Source organism: Haplochromis burtoni, unplaced genomic scaffold, assembly GCF_018398535.1.
Source record: "Haplochromis burtoni strain Fernald_Lab_line unplaced genomic scaffold, NCSU_Asbu1 Contig_55, whole genome shotgun sequence".
In the NCBI taxonomy this organism is placed as follows: Eukaryota; Metazoa; Chordata; class Actinopteri; order Cichliformes; family Cichlidae; genus Haplochromis; species Haplochromis burtoni.
Window position 1 is genome coordinate 2,021,058 of NW_024582416.1, and position 12,380 is coordinate 2,033,437.

The 12,380-nt window shown below is 41.8% G+C and overlaps 2 protein-coding genes across 6 annotated transcripts in view; one reads left to right on the plus strand and one right to left on the minus strand.

Moving 5' to 3' along the window:
• LOC102289774 (S100P-binding protein) overlaps positions 1–3,599 on the plus strand; it is a 10,143-nt gene extending 6,544 nt beyond the window's left edge. For 3 of the 4 annotated variants that reach the window (XM_014333574.2, XM_014333575.2, XM_042220811.1), the window contains exon 7: positions 2,221–3,598. In XM_014333574.2, the coding sequence (XP_014189060.1) occupies positions 2,221–2,353 (133 nt within the window). In that variant the 3' untranslated portion in view covers positions 2,354–3,598. Of the gene's footprint in view, positions 1–2,220 lie in introns of all 4 variants that reach the window. The other variant, XR_001336303.2, reaches the window with a different exon arrangement.
• Positions 3,600–6,296: 2,697 nt separating this feature from the next.
• Positions 6,297–12,380, minus strand: part of fndc5a (fibronectin type III domain containing 5a) — a 43,576-nt gene continuing 37,492 nt past the window's right edge. Inside the window, exons 4-6 of one of the 2 annotated variants that reach the window (XM_005922283.3) lie at positions 11,356–11,445; positions 11,064–11,197; positions 6,297–10,610 (exon numbers count right to left, since the gene is read on the minus strand). In XM_005922283.3, the coding sequence (XP_005922345.1) occupies positions 10,551–10,610; positions 11,064–11,197; positions 11,356–11,445 (284 nt within the window). In that variant the 3' untranslated portion in view covers positions 6,297–10,550. Of the gene's footprint in view, positions 10,611–10,999; positions 11,198–11,355; positions 11,446–12,380 lie in introns of both variants that reach the window. The other variant, XM_014333573.2, reaches the window with a different exon arrangement.

The window sequence follows — 12,380 nt, forward strand, 5'->3', positions numbered from 1 at the left end:
TTTTTTACTATGATATTTATGGAAACATGCGTGAAATGGTGGCAGACATCATGGCAATGACTCCCTAAATGATTTTTCAGTAGTCCTCTGTTGAGCCTGATTGTAGCTGATGCTTTACGTGTGCTGTGCTGTGAGTATGTGCTCATGAATTCAAGGATAAGGTACAAATTGAAAACATTGTTTCGCTTTCTGACAAAGTAACCTTTAACCTGGATCGGACTTGGCCTGGGCCCCGAATTACGAATCTCCGTCTACATACCCGACATGAATATGACATCTTTGGTGTTTCACAGATCATGACTTATTCTACAAAAAAACGATCCCTGCGAGTGCCACCTACTCCAGAAATGTTATCAGATGGTTGTTAAAAATCTACGAAGGCTTCAAAAGTAAAAAGTAAAAGGCAACATTCTTGTAGAAGGCACCGGAGATGAATGCTGCAGTACATCGTTAATATGGTGATGTGATGCACAGAGCAGGAAATGATCATTTTTTTTTAAATTCTAGTTAATTATTTTATTATTGAGTGCGCTCTCAGTGCTGTTGTTTTCCTCAGCTGATGGCTGTACATTAGAACTGAAACTTTAAGCTGGATCCATTTAAACATTAAATGCTACTCTCATGAAATCGTTTCAGTTTGCCACATAGCGAAGTGAAAGGAATTTGATTGATAGGCCAAGAATATGTGTGCAGGGTTCTGGTAATTGCAGGATGTTGCACTGATGGCTAGTAATGAAAATGCAACAAAGACGTATGTCAGGCAAGCTGATTGGTCAGCCCTTACGAGCCAGAGATGAAGTTTCTACCATTACTGAGTCACATGTGAAGAAAACTAGCTGAAGTAAGGATTATGTTTTCACAGTAAAGGACGCATTTAACATTTACCTCGAGTTTGCAACTAAAATGTAGACGTGTGTTGGCTGTAAAAAGTGATTCTGAGATTCAGCCTGAGCAGCTTCACTTTTAGCCGACATGAAAGTTGATGACGCAGCAGCAGCAAGGATGGCGCTGTAGTTGTTTATGGCGGAGCCTCTCTGACTCCACACACAGCGCGCCGAAGAGAAAGAAAACATTTTTCTACAGTTGACAGCAGCCACGGTTGTTTCTGTAATCTATCCAAACCTTTGCAGGTAAAATGCCAGTAAGAGTGCTTTATCAGATCACACGATAAACAAACTTAAAGGTGAAGGAAAGTGATTCTGTTCGCCTCCACACAGAAATAAAAAAAAAACTGTCTTGACCTTTAAGCTTGGTGGCAGTTTTTTTTTTTTTTTTTTTTTTGTGTGTGTAAACTTTGCTGCAGGTCGATTGTCAGCTACTGCATGCAGGGGTCTGTCTTAAATCCAACCAGCATGTAGTGTTACCGGTATGATTTATTTCAAAGCTTTAGTTAGAATAAATAAATCTGTGAAATTATTACTAAGTACTGGGCCACCTACACGTTACACCTACAGGAGCTGCTCGGCCATGGAAACCGATGCCATGGAGCTCGCGGTGCACAGTTTTAGTGCTGATGTTAATGGCAATGGAGTTTTAGAGCTCCACGGCTACTGAGTCCAAAGAGCTTTGGCGACTTTTAATTGATTAAATAAGCAGTTAGTGGTACAGAAAGTAATAACTAAGTAATACAGTTACTTTTACTGTAAGTAATGACCGTAAAAGTAATTATTTTATAGATGCAGGTTAACGTGTAAACGTCTCTCACTTGGAACCTTGTGTTGTGGGGTTTTATTTCCCCCCCTCTGTGTCATGACTCTTCCCTTCAGTCACGTATGACCTTCAGTTTTGATGTTCTAACATCTGTGCCTCCTTCAGGTGTCATGTCTGAGCTGCTGAGCGTGATGAACCGTGTTGCTGGTGAGAAAGCGGGCAAGGATGGGAAACGGTGGCAGCACCCCTCCGACTTCACCCGCCGGTACGCCACCTTTTTGGATTTTTTTTTTTTTTTGTGGATTCAGAATAAACGAGTCTGAGTTTTATTTGTCTTTTTGTAAAAAATCAAGTTTAGTTTTAGTTGTCTGGCTTTGTTCAGTCGTCTCAGACTATCTTAGTGAAGTTCATCAAATGCTTCCTGACTGTTTTGTCAGATTTGTCAAAGATTAAATGAAAATATCCTCTAAATTTAGTTTTACAAGCACATAATGTCATGTTTTATATCTAGTTTTAGTTTAGCTTTATTTAAAGTTGTAATAATCTCCATCTGAATCTGCTTAATTTCAGAAATTACCAGAGTCGCTTTGGTACAAAGCCAGAGATGACGCTCCGAGAATGGCAACGCAAGAACTATGGCTCACACGAACGCTTTTCAAAAGTTCCTAAACTGTTTGAAAGATACCACTGTCCTCGACTCTAAAATGTCTGAGCAAGAAACACTGTGTGAAAAAACCCTTTACTGTTATGGTGTAATACGGCCCTTTTCAGACATGCATAACCTCGCTGCTGGCAACATTCAGACGTCATGGAGAGAGGCACAGCACGCACAAGCGCTGTAGCTGTAGTGAAGTGTAGCCACGCTTTAAATATTTAGCTCTCTCCACTGATGTCGATAAGAAGGTGCAGAGTGCTGCTGAGAGAGCTGTACTCTGCCCCTCACACACAAAGAGACCCCTCCTCTCGATAAAAATAATGTTTTAATAACTGAAAAGAAAATATGTACGTGTTATTGGTAATTCGTGTATTCATACAAGTGCAGGGCCTCTGGTACAGTGCAGCTGTGTGGATCGGGCAGTGGGGTTACTGAGGAGGAAGGTGTGTGTCTGGAAGGGGCTCGTTTTTCCTTGTGTCAAATATTTGCACTTTTTCTGTTTCTTGGGTGAATTTGTATTTGGTTGCCTGGTTTGTCTGTTTTGTTGTTGCACTTTTGCTTTTTCTTTCTTTCTTTAGATTCTACGTTTGTCTTTTATTTAAAAATTGGTGCATGTTTCAATGTGGTGTGTGCCGATCCAGTACTTGCATCCTTCCAAGTGACATCGGGCCCATCTGTCCTGCTAAATTCTTCACTATCCTACGAGCTGTCACATAATATCCTGCTTGATACACTAACAAGTTCTTTTTTTCTAGATTGTTGGTTATTTTTAATTAAGTGTTGATTTGTTTTGACGTCTGAAAAGCGTGGCTAATGGCAATTCCACAGTCATCTACAATTTTGAAAACGATGTTCAAGCCTCATCGTCACAGTGAGAAATGCTGATGGCTAACAGATACTCACAGCCAAGGTATCTATCTGACTGAGAAAGTTGGATCAGTACATCACAGGTTATCAGGGATTTGTCATATTTTGATATGGGGAAGAAGCAGGAAAACTTTTCAGGCACGTGAAATGTCTTTTTAAATGGTTGAAAACTCTGTAATGTGTTGAAACATGTGCTCGCTATCATCAGGATTTGCAAGCAGCTGTTTGCGGCACACTTACTGACGCACTTTTGAGTTTGATATGGAGGCAGGCTGTTATGTCATACCTGCCAGGTCAGTTCACCCACATACCAGCTGTTTCATCTTCGTCCAACATTACCGGTGGTGTAAATGTGTCTGATTGTGTCCTGAATTATAATACTCTCTCTGGGAATAAAACAGTTCTCAGTGCAATTTCTTTTTTTCATAATCGTGCCTGTTTATTAGGATTGTGGCCTAAACAAATGTCCTTTGTGCTTTCTTTTAAAGGCATCAGCTGAAAGTGATGTTTGGGGTTTCTCAGTGTTTGGGGTTTTTTCCTGCACTGTGACACAAGCTCAGGATATCCAGCACATCTCTTCCATGTCTGACTTCACTTACTTAAACATCAGCAATCAGGGTGAGCTTTTCAGCTCAACCTGGGGTTTGTTAATCCAACTCCAAGCATATTCACCTAAAAGTGCGTTGGCAGGAAGACTGGAAAAGTATGTCTGAATTGATAAAGTTCTAATTTTATTAAGTTTGAAGCTGTGGAGAAAAGCCTGCAGTGTGTAAGGTAACGGACCTCTCAGTATCGCAGCATGTCGGAGTCGGGTTTCATTAAATTAGTGTTTAGATGTGCGTAAGACAGTTTTAATTTTCAATCCTTCAGCTGGAGCACCGGCTGTTCAACAGTGTGAGAGTAAGAAAATAATGTAAAAATAGAATTCAAACGTAAGCTTAGTCTACTGTGCAAATTTGATATAAAGGCAAAAAGGACAAAAATGTCTCATTGACTGTTTAGGATCAGATGCACTATTGTGCAAAAGTCTTGAGCCACTCCTCATTTAACAACAAAACAAAATATTTGGGTATTTCTATTTTTATATTTGCTATGAAAATGGGAAAGAGGTACAGCAATGTATTGACAGATGAGCAAACATAGAACTGCAGCATGCAAAGCAAGTCTGTACAACTCTAACAAGCTTGAAAGTCACTATTTGGTATCACCACCTTTTTATTCAACACAGTCTGAACTCTTCTCGGCAGCTTTCTTATAATTTCATTGAGTAGTCTTCAGGAATGGTTCTCCAGGCTTCTCTGAGGACATTCAGAGCTCTCCTTTGGATGTTGGCTGTGTTTCGAGGATCCCACACTGCTTCAGTGATGTTGAGGTCCAGGCTCTGGGCAGGCCAGTTGTTGACTGGTAGTGTTTCATTGTGTATTTTTCTGTCCAGGTCTGCTTTTACTGGACTGGAAGTGTTTGGGATCGTTATCATGTTGGAAACATGAAGCTTTGCCAATCAAATGCTTTCCAGATGGTATTGTGGTGGGAACAAATGACAAGTTTCTGCAACAGACTGCTACTACCAAGGTGCCTAAAGATACAATTAAAAATAGTCTCTTACGTTACCCCCCTTTTTTTTTTCCTTGAGTGAGTCATAGTTTAGTTTTAAGCAGCTTAACAAACAAGCAAACAAATAATCATTTGAAAATGCTCAGGTACAGGGTCTGGACTGAAAATGGTTGAAAAAGCAGCCAGTGTCCACACTTTGAAAGACCTGCAGAAAGCTGGAGAACTATTCCTCAAAGCCACCTTAAAAAAAACTCTTAGGAAGTCTGACTGCTTGGAATCAAAACAAAGAAGTGATGGTGGCTCAAGACTTTTGTGCAGTACTGTATTAATTCATATAGAGCAGCGTTTACCTCTCCTGAGGTTTGAGGGATCTTCCTGAAGGTGGAGATTTCATACCTTTTCTTTTGAACTGCTAATCAAATTACCTCTTTGGCCACACACTACAACTTGGGGTTAAACATGAAGGTGTTTAAATTATAGATATTAGTTTAAATTGTTGTTGTTTTTATTGTAAAGCAGCAGCGACCTCTTTGTACTCTTTGCTGCTCGGTGGATTCAATGCACTGTGCTCTCATTAAACCTTGCATGAAAAGTGTAAGTGCCACCGGCTCTTAGCAGAGAACCCACTCCCTAGAGTCGGAGAGTCATCATAATAATGCTCAGCTCCCACTACAGTTGTCTTCCCGTGTTAATGTTTGGTGAATAATGCTGCATTTTGTCAGTTTTATTCTGACAGCCCAGGTGAACACAGGCGGCCCAGAAACACGGAGCAGGGGTCTTTTCCACGAATAATGCATGCAGTTAAAGTAATCCCGTCTGTGCAGATAGTAGGGCAGCCTGTCCCCGCCGGGCCAGCCAGAAGGTAGGTAGGTGTGTGTCAGAATAGGCCTCGTGAAACTGCAGACTGCAGGGCACTTGGCCCGCTGATCCACACCTTCCAGCTGTGTTTTATTTTGTGTGTTATACTCTCTCCTCTTTCCTTCGGAGGCAATAACACAGCTTTGTGTTTACCTGACGTGCCTCACAGTTTTCCTGCAGCTGTGTTGGGAATTGTCAAAACAGACTACAAATAACGAGTCAGCTATAAAATCCCACCGCCTCGTTTCGCCTGCTCAGCCAAACAGTCGAGCCGGCGGTCGCTCTCGTATTGATACATGCGAAAGCAAATGCAGTCTAATGTTGGACTCGAGTCGGCTTCGAGTGATTTGTCGTTTCGCTGCTAAAGCCTCATTGATTTCTGAGCCATTACGAATTCATGCACGTTTTCTTAGCTGCTGACTGGACGGGAAATGCATTCGCCCAAAACCACGTTGACGGCTGCATTTTTCAGCAGGACACATCTCTTTGTCAAACTTTGATTCCTCCACAGCAACCGTGAAACTAAACTGTATTTTTATTTAAACGTAGGAGAAGCCTGTCAGTTGTAGTCTGCTGAATTTAAGCTTTTTTTTCTTGCTGAAATATATATATATATTTTTTATTTTCTTAAAGCTTAGAAATCATCATCTTTTCTCTGGTGCATTACCAGCTGTCCTCATGGTTTTTAACAAGGAGCAAACACACACCTCTATTTTGAAAATATTAGATATTTTATTTAAGCATACACAAGTAAGCATACACCATATTCTTCATAACTGAAGTTGTGTAACCTTGTGCATAATAGTTAAACCATGCTAGCCCTCATTAAGCAATGACTGCTGTACACTCCATACAATGAATATAAACATGATAGCACTAGTAAAGCAGTTAATTTTTACTAAACCATGCTTCTTCGTCATCCTCATTCCTAAATTTCAAGAATCCCATAATGAAACGGTCAAACTTCATGTATTTCCAGGCATGTTTCTACTCTAAAACAAAACACATGATGTGTAAGTTGTTAAAATCGAGCGATTGTTGCGAAACGGTCCGTCACTGCAACAGAGCATCGTTTTTTCCCCCCTCTTTTTTTCTCAGGCATTGATTTAGCACAAACGGTAGCAGGCGAAAAGGTTTCGGGCCTTTTTTAATGAGTGGTTTGACGCCACAGGGCTCACGTGGAATGTTGAGTTCGTGCTGTCGTCACCGGTTGTCGAGTGCGATTAAGGAAAGATTTTTCATCTGGCCACCGTTTGCTTAACCTGTTCCAGTCAGAGTGGTAGCAGCTGGGTGTTGCCTTCAGCCAACTTAAATCCCAGTAATCAGTTTTTCATTAGCAGCAGCGATGGGCTGAGCGAACTGCACTGTCCACTGTCTGTAATGAGTGGACTCTAATTAGATACCCAGATGCCTTCCACTTAATTAGACATGTTATGCCACCGTGTAGCTGTTAAACATGGTCAAACACTTGTGTGTAAAACCAAATAAATAATTTTCATGTATTAAGTTGGAGAGCTCACCTAGTGCTCAGCTGCTGAAGCTGCAACCCTTAAGGGAAAGGGTTGGCACTTTCAGACATCCACTTGATGGCTTTCTCAGCCATTAGTTAGATGAAGAGACTGACTGCGCTTCCGCGTTTGTACTGTTGCTCGAGCCAGCAACCCATTCTCATTCCCAGGGGGCAAATACTGCTGTTTTGTTAAAACTGCTGGTTTCTCACAGATGCACAGAGTTGTTCTTTGGGACTTATGAGGTTAGTGAGACGGAAATTAATTGTAATCATGAAATTTGGACACTAGCATAGGACCCCTTGGTTTTGCATTCACGTTGGGACAGCTGCGGATCAAACATTAGACAGGAAAGTGAAGTGGAGTGACCCAGTGCGAACTCTAACCCAAGAAGCTAGAGGAAGTATCCAGCTTTCATTACACAGCTGAAGAGCGACTGAAGAGTTAAACAGAAAGCTCCCAACGGGAACAGCAGACGACCCAAACTTCCAACTTCCTAATGTTGACTTTGTGGGTCTTTAAAACTGGACTGTTGTGTTGTGGTGGCTGTGGCTGGTGCATTAAGGTAACAGCACCATAGGACATCTTGTAGCATCTGACAAAACAGGATTATTTTCTACCCCAAGATAGCAACGTGTTGTCTGTAATTTAACCAGCTGCTAAGAGAAGTGTCGATCTTCTCGTGTAACTGCAAATTCCCAAAATGTCAAACTATTTATTGGTAAAGTTTGACAACCTGCCACGATAGCCCTACATTTAAATCTTTAATAAGGAATACAGTATTTACAGTGTCAACACGCGTACCATCATCACAACTTTTAAAATGAACTTCATACGTTGCTAGCTGACTCGATACCAAAGAGGAGCAAAGGACTTTCACTGTTTCGGGGAATGCAGGTGATAAATATGTTGTTGGATGTTCAAAGAAATCATTGGAGACGATTCTCGTCATTATCCTTCACTGTGTGGAAGGATGCCTATTGATCGGAGAGTCTGCCACCGGGGAAAATGTTCCGGGGGGATAAAACGGATTCAGCCTTCAGCTGAGTAAAGTTAAGTGTTTTAAGTAAAGTGGTGATCACTTCACAGAAAATTTCCCAAAGTTTATCCTGGCTAGACAGAAGTGTTAGTCAGGAGAGACCTTTACATTAGACAGACTCACATTTTAAACCTTCATGTGACAGTTGCGGTGAAGAGGAAGAAATTGAGAAAGGAGACCGGGGAAATGGTGTGCAGCAAATAGCAGGGCTCGCTGCTCGTGAGTGATAGAAACCTGCCATTGCATTAGTTATCAGTCTACTCATTCTGTTCATTGCTTTTTCTCTTAACTGCCTCCCTTTTCCACTGCATTCAAGGCTGAGGAGCCGGGACCTGTTGCGTTCGCAGTAAAAGACGAGTCGGTGCATCACAGAAAGAGAAGCTGCCCGTCGATACGGATTCCCAGCAGCTTGAATGGCCCTCGAACACCACGCCTGGGTGATTATGTGAAATATCCAGGGCTTTGTCCCTCATCGAAAACACTCTTCTTTTTAATGCACATAAACAGCATAATGACATAATAGAAGCACATAACGGTAGAGGAGTGCCATGAAAAACTTATTCAATAACAGGACTTTAACAGCCGTGTCTAAACAAAAAAAAAATTCACTAGCAGTAGCGGTACCCTCTTACAATACGAGACTATATATCTTCCATTTAGTCTTGTCATATTTCATTAAAAGCTCTTCAGACTGATGCTACCAAACAAGAGTGGAATTTTAAATGTATTTACACATTAAAGGCCAGCCACCTCTTCCAGCTTTTCAGACAACACAGCATCGATCTGTAATGTTTCCCTTTTTCTTTGCACACACATTTAAATACTGGGTGGAAGATAAATATCATGGTGTGAGATACAGGGGCTTCCATCTTATTAGATAAATCATATGGTGTGATTTATTTTTAAGGCAGTACTACTGAGTTTGAATCAGCCCTCGAATGCGTCATTTTGCTCCCAGATGTGCCATATACCATTATGTTTCAGCACAGATGTTGACTTTAAACTGGTGAAAAAGTCTGAATAGAAGCCCTTCTGTCTGGTGACAAAGAAATCGTAGGGTTGCAAGTTGGGCCCCATTTAACAAAAAAAAGTTGTTTTTTTTAGTTTTTTTTTTAGTTTTTTTTTTTTTAAATCCCATGCTAACCACTGGAAACCAAAGTTTTTACAACAGCGCTTAAGGACGTTTGGGGCTCGGAGTTAATTCCCTCCAAACTGGACGTGCAGTTCATTTGTCTGCCTGAACATTACAACATGCTGAGAGGTCGGGATTTTATTCAAAGAGGCTGCGGCGTTTGAGTCCTCGATTCTGCACTTCCTCTGAGGGCTGTTATTGCTGATATAAGAGATCTCCTGTGTGTCTCTGAAGAGGAAAGACCACTTCTTCCGAGAGTCCAGCCCCTTTTAGAGTTCGTTAATTAGATGAATGCACTCCATTATGGCAGTTCTGCTCCTCTCCAGAATGCTTTGAGATTCATCCCCCTCAGAGAGAAAGACACGAGGGAATACTAAAGGGCTCATTCTGGACATGGAATGTAACATTTCAGAATAAAAGCATGAGGGACAAGAAGTAGGATGAAACCTGGCTTCTCATGAACTCTATTGTGAATATTTGTTCAGATCAGAGGTTCCTTTTAAGTGTTTTTATCTTGTTGATCGAGTCCTGGTGATTCAGCTTTGGTAGCAGCCCTCTCAAAAGCTGCTCTGGCGTTGTCACAACACATTTTAGAAACATCTCATAAATTAGCCAGGTGGTAGAGTCTGGATTCCCTGAGGGGGCGAAAAAAAACAAAACAAGTGAATCCACAAGATTGCAAAGAGCTTCTGCCCGAGAGAGGATCAATGAAACAAAAATACCAGAACAACAAAACTGTACTGGTGGCACCTTGTAAAAATTTAAACAACTACACCCTAACAGCCCACTTAAGAGTACAGAATGCAACACGTAATGATGAAGTTATGCGTGGATATAAAAGATTAAAGCAGAGGAGACGATTTCAACCCAGAAAAGGGAAATGCCCAGGTTTTGCGGTCACTGATAACACACCGCAAGACGCTGAGAAGAAGGTGACAGAGAGAATGAAAAGGTCTCTGGCTCTGTTTATCAGCTTTGGTCCCTGGGGCCTGTTTATCTGCAGTCTCTCCAACACCAGAGCCATTCGGCTCTAATCGCTGCCGCCCCACAGTGCAGTAGTCACTGAGCACGGAGCAGCCGCTGCTTTTCACACCGGCGCAGGCGGAGGGAGCATGCTCGACACCCAGAGTCCTGCGGCCTCGCTCTGGCGCCAGGCCCGAAGGAGAGAAGGCGCTGCCGAGGGGCCCAGAGTCCCAGCGTCATCCTGACAAGCAGATGGGCTTAAAAGGGGCCTGCTTGTTTGTGAGAACACAAAGTCTTTTAGGTAAAGAGAAGACGTCCTGGCAGTCACACCTCAATGATGTTGACAGATGGCATCCTATTGTTATTGTTGTTGTTCTTGGGGAACTGTGGGAGGAGAGAAGAAGACGACAGGTATGAGACGACCGCAGGACTCAGGAGTCGCACAATAAAATTCAATGAGTATGAGGATGCCTCTGCTGCTACTTGGATGCTTTATTGATGTTTGTAGGAGAGTGAAAGGAATAAAGATTAGTTCTGGACTTGTGCTGTCAGCACACGATACATGGTTATGAAATGGGCTCTGTACATTGATCAATTAGAACTTATTGGAAGCCATGACTCGAGGGCTGCTGCGAGCTGATGCTGCGTAGTCATGCACGTAATGGCGCCATGTTGGAGCAATGTTCAGCTTTAGCCTGACGCTCAGATGACACCATGGGAGCGTATGAAGTGTCAGTGGAAAAAAAAGTCTAGAAGTGGCCGGGACCATTCACCTGCCCGGCGCCGCTGAGGGGGAGACACCCGGGGAGAGGAGGAGGGGAGGGGGGTGGGTTATACCTTACTGCGCAACAGCCCCCCCGTCGGATGCTCGGGAGTGCTGCACTCTGAGGAGTTTTTGGCTTTGTCCTTGTTGTTGTTCGGCTCGTTGTCTTTGATTATGTCATACTGGCGACAGAAGAGGGCGATCACACCTGGGGGAGAGATGGTTCGCATTCATGATCGGACAAATCTGGGTATTGTTATCGTCTAAAGCTGGATTTTGTGTTGTATTTACAGAAAATTGGGAAAATCGAGTGTAATCCACACAAAGGCCGTCTGATCCTGGTTTACTGAACAGGTTTGTCCTCACCTGCCCACATGATGAGTACCACCACGATGATGATGAGCTCCCCAGCCCTCAGCTGGGTCGTCTGTCCCACTTCCTCCATTGTTACTTCGTCTAAAAAAAGATTTTAGAGGAAACAGGAAATTAGCCTATATTAAAAAACTAACTAACACTATAGAGAATGTATATTACAGTGGTACCTCGTTTATCCGCGATAGATAAAATCTGCCAAGTAGCCAACTTTATTTTTTATTATATTATAGATGTTTTAAGGCTTTAAAACCCCTCACTACACACTTTTTACACTTTTCTCAGACCGGCATGAACATTTTCACACTGTTCTCTCTTGTTTAAACACTCAAAGTTCAAACCTTTGTAGAAAAATAAGTCCAGTATTATAGAATGAAACCAAAGACACCTGCAGGTGTTTTTTCGACATTGTTGTGTTTGTTGGGGAGAAAACGTACAAACATACAGTACAGCACTTCAGAGTCACACTGCTAGCGATTGAAGATTTATGTAAATTTGAAAAGCTGAATGAATTCTGTACAGGAGTGAACTACGTTATAGCGAGGGACCATGCCCTTCATGCATAGTGGTCACAACATAGGACAGCTATTGCAAAGTATTTCTGTCAGTGTTGATGGTATGCTTGCACATAAACCACAACATTAGACACACTGATGTGTCACTCCATACTCTGGTGATGTCTACCTAAGTGCACATGTAATTTAAAAAAAAAACACAAATGAAAAAATAAAGTTCAAGAATCTTTTATTCATGATGAATAAAGATACTAATATATAAAGATACTAGTATCTATAATAAAGATACTAATATCTAAGATACTAGTTAGTTAGTTAGCTATAATAAAGTAATATCTTACTAGTATCTTAGATATTGGTAGATATTGGTAAGATATTGGTATCTTTATCTCTATCCTCTATTGGTAAGTTTATCCTCTGTGTAAAACAGGCCATTTTAGTTCCTTTTCCCATCTCTTTTAGCCAACTTTCTAAAGCCAAGATCAGAGGAAAACTGTCTGAAAC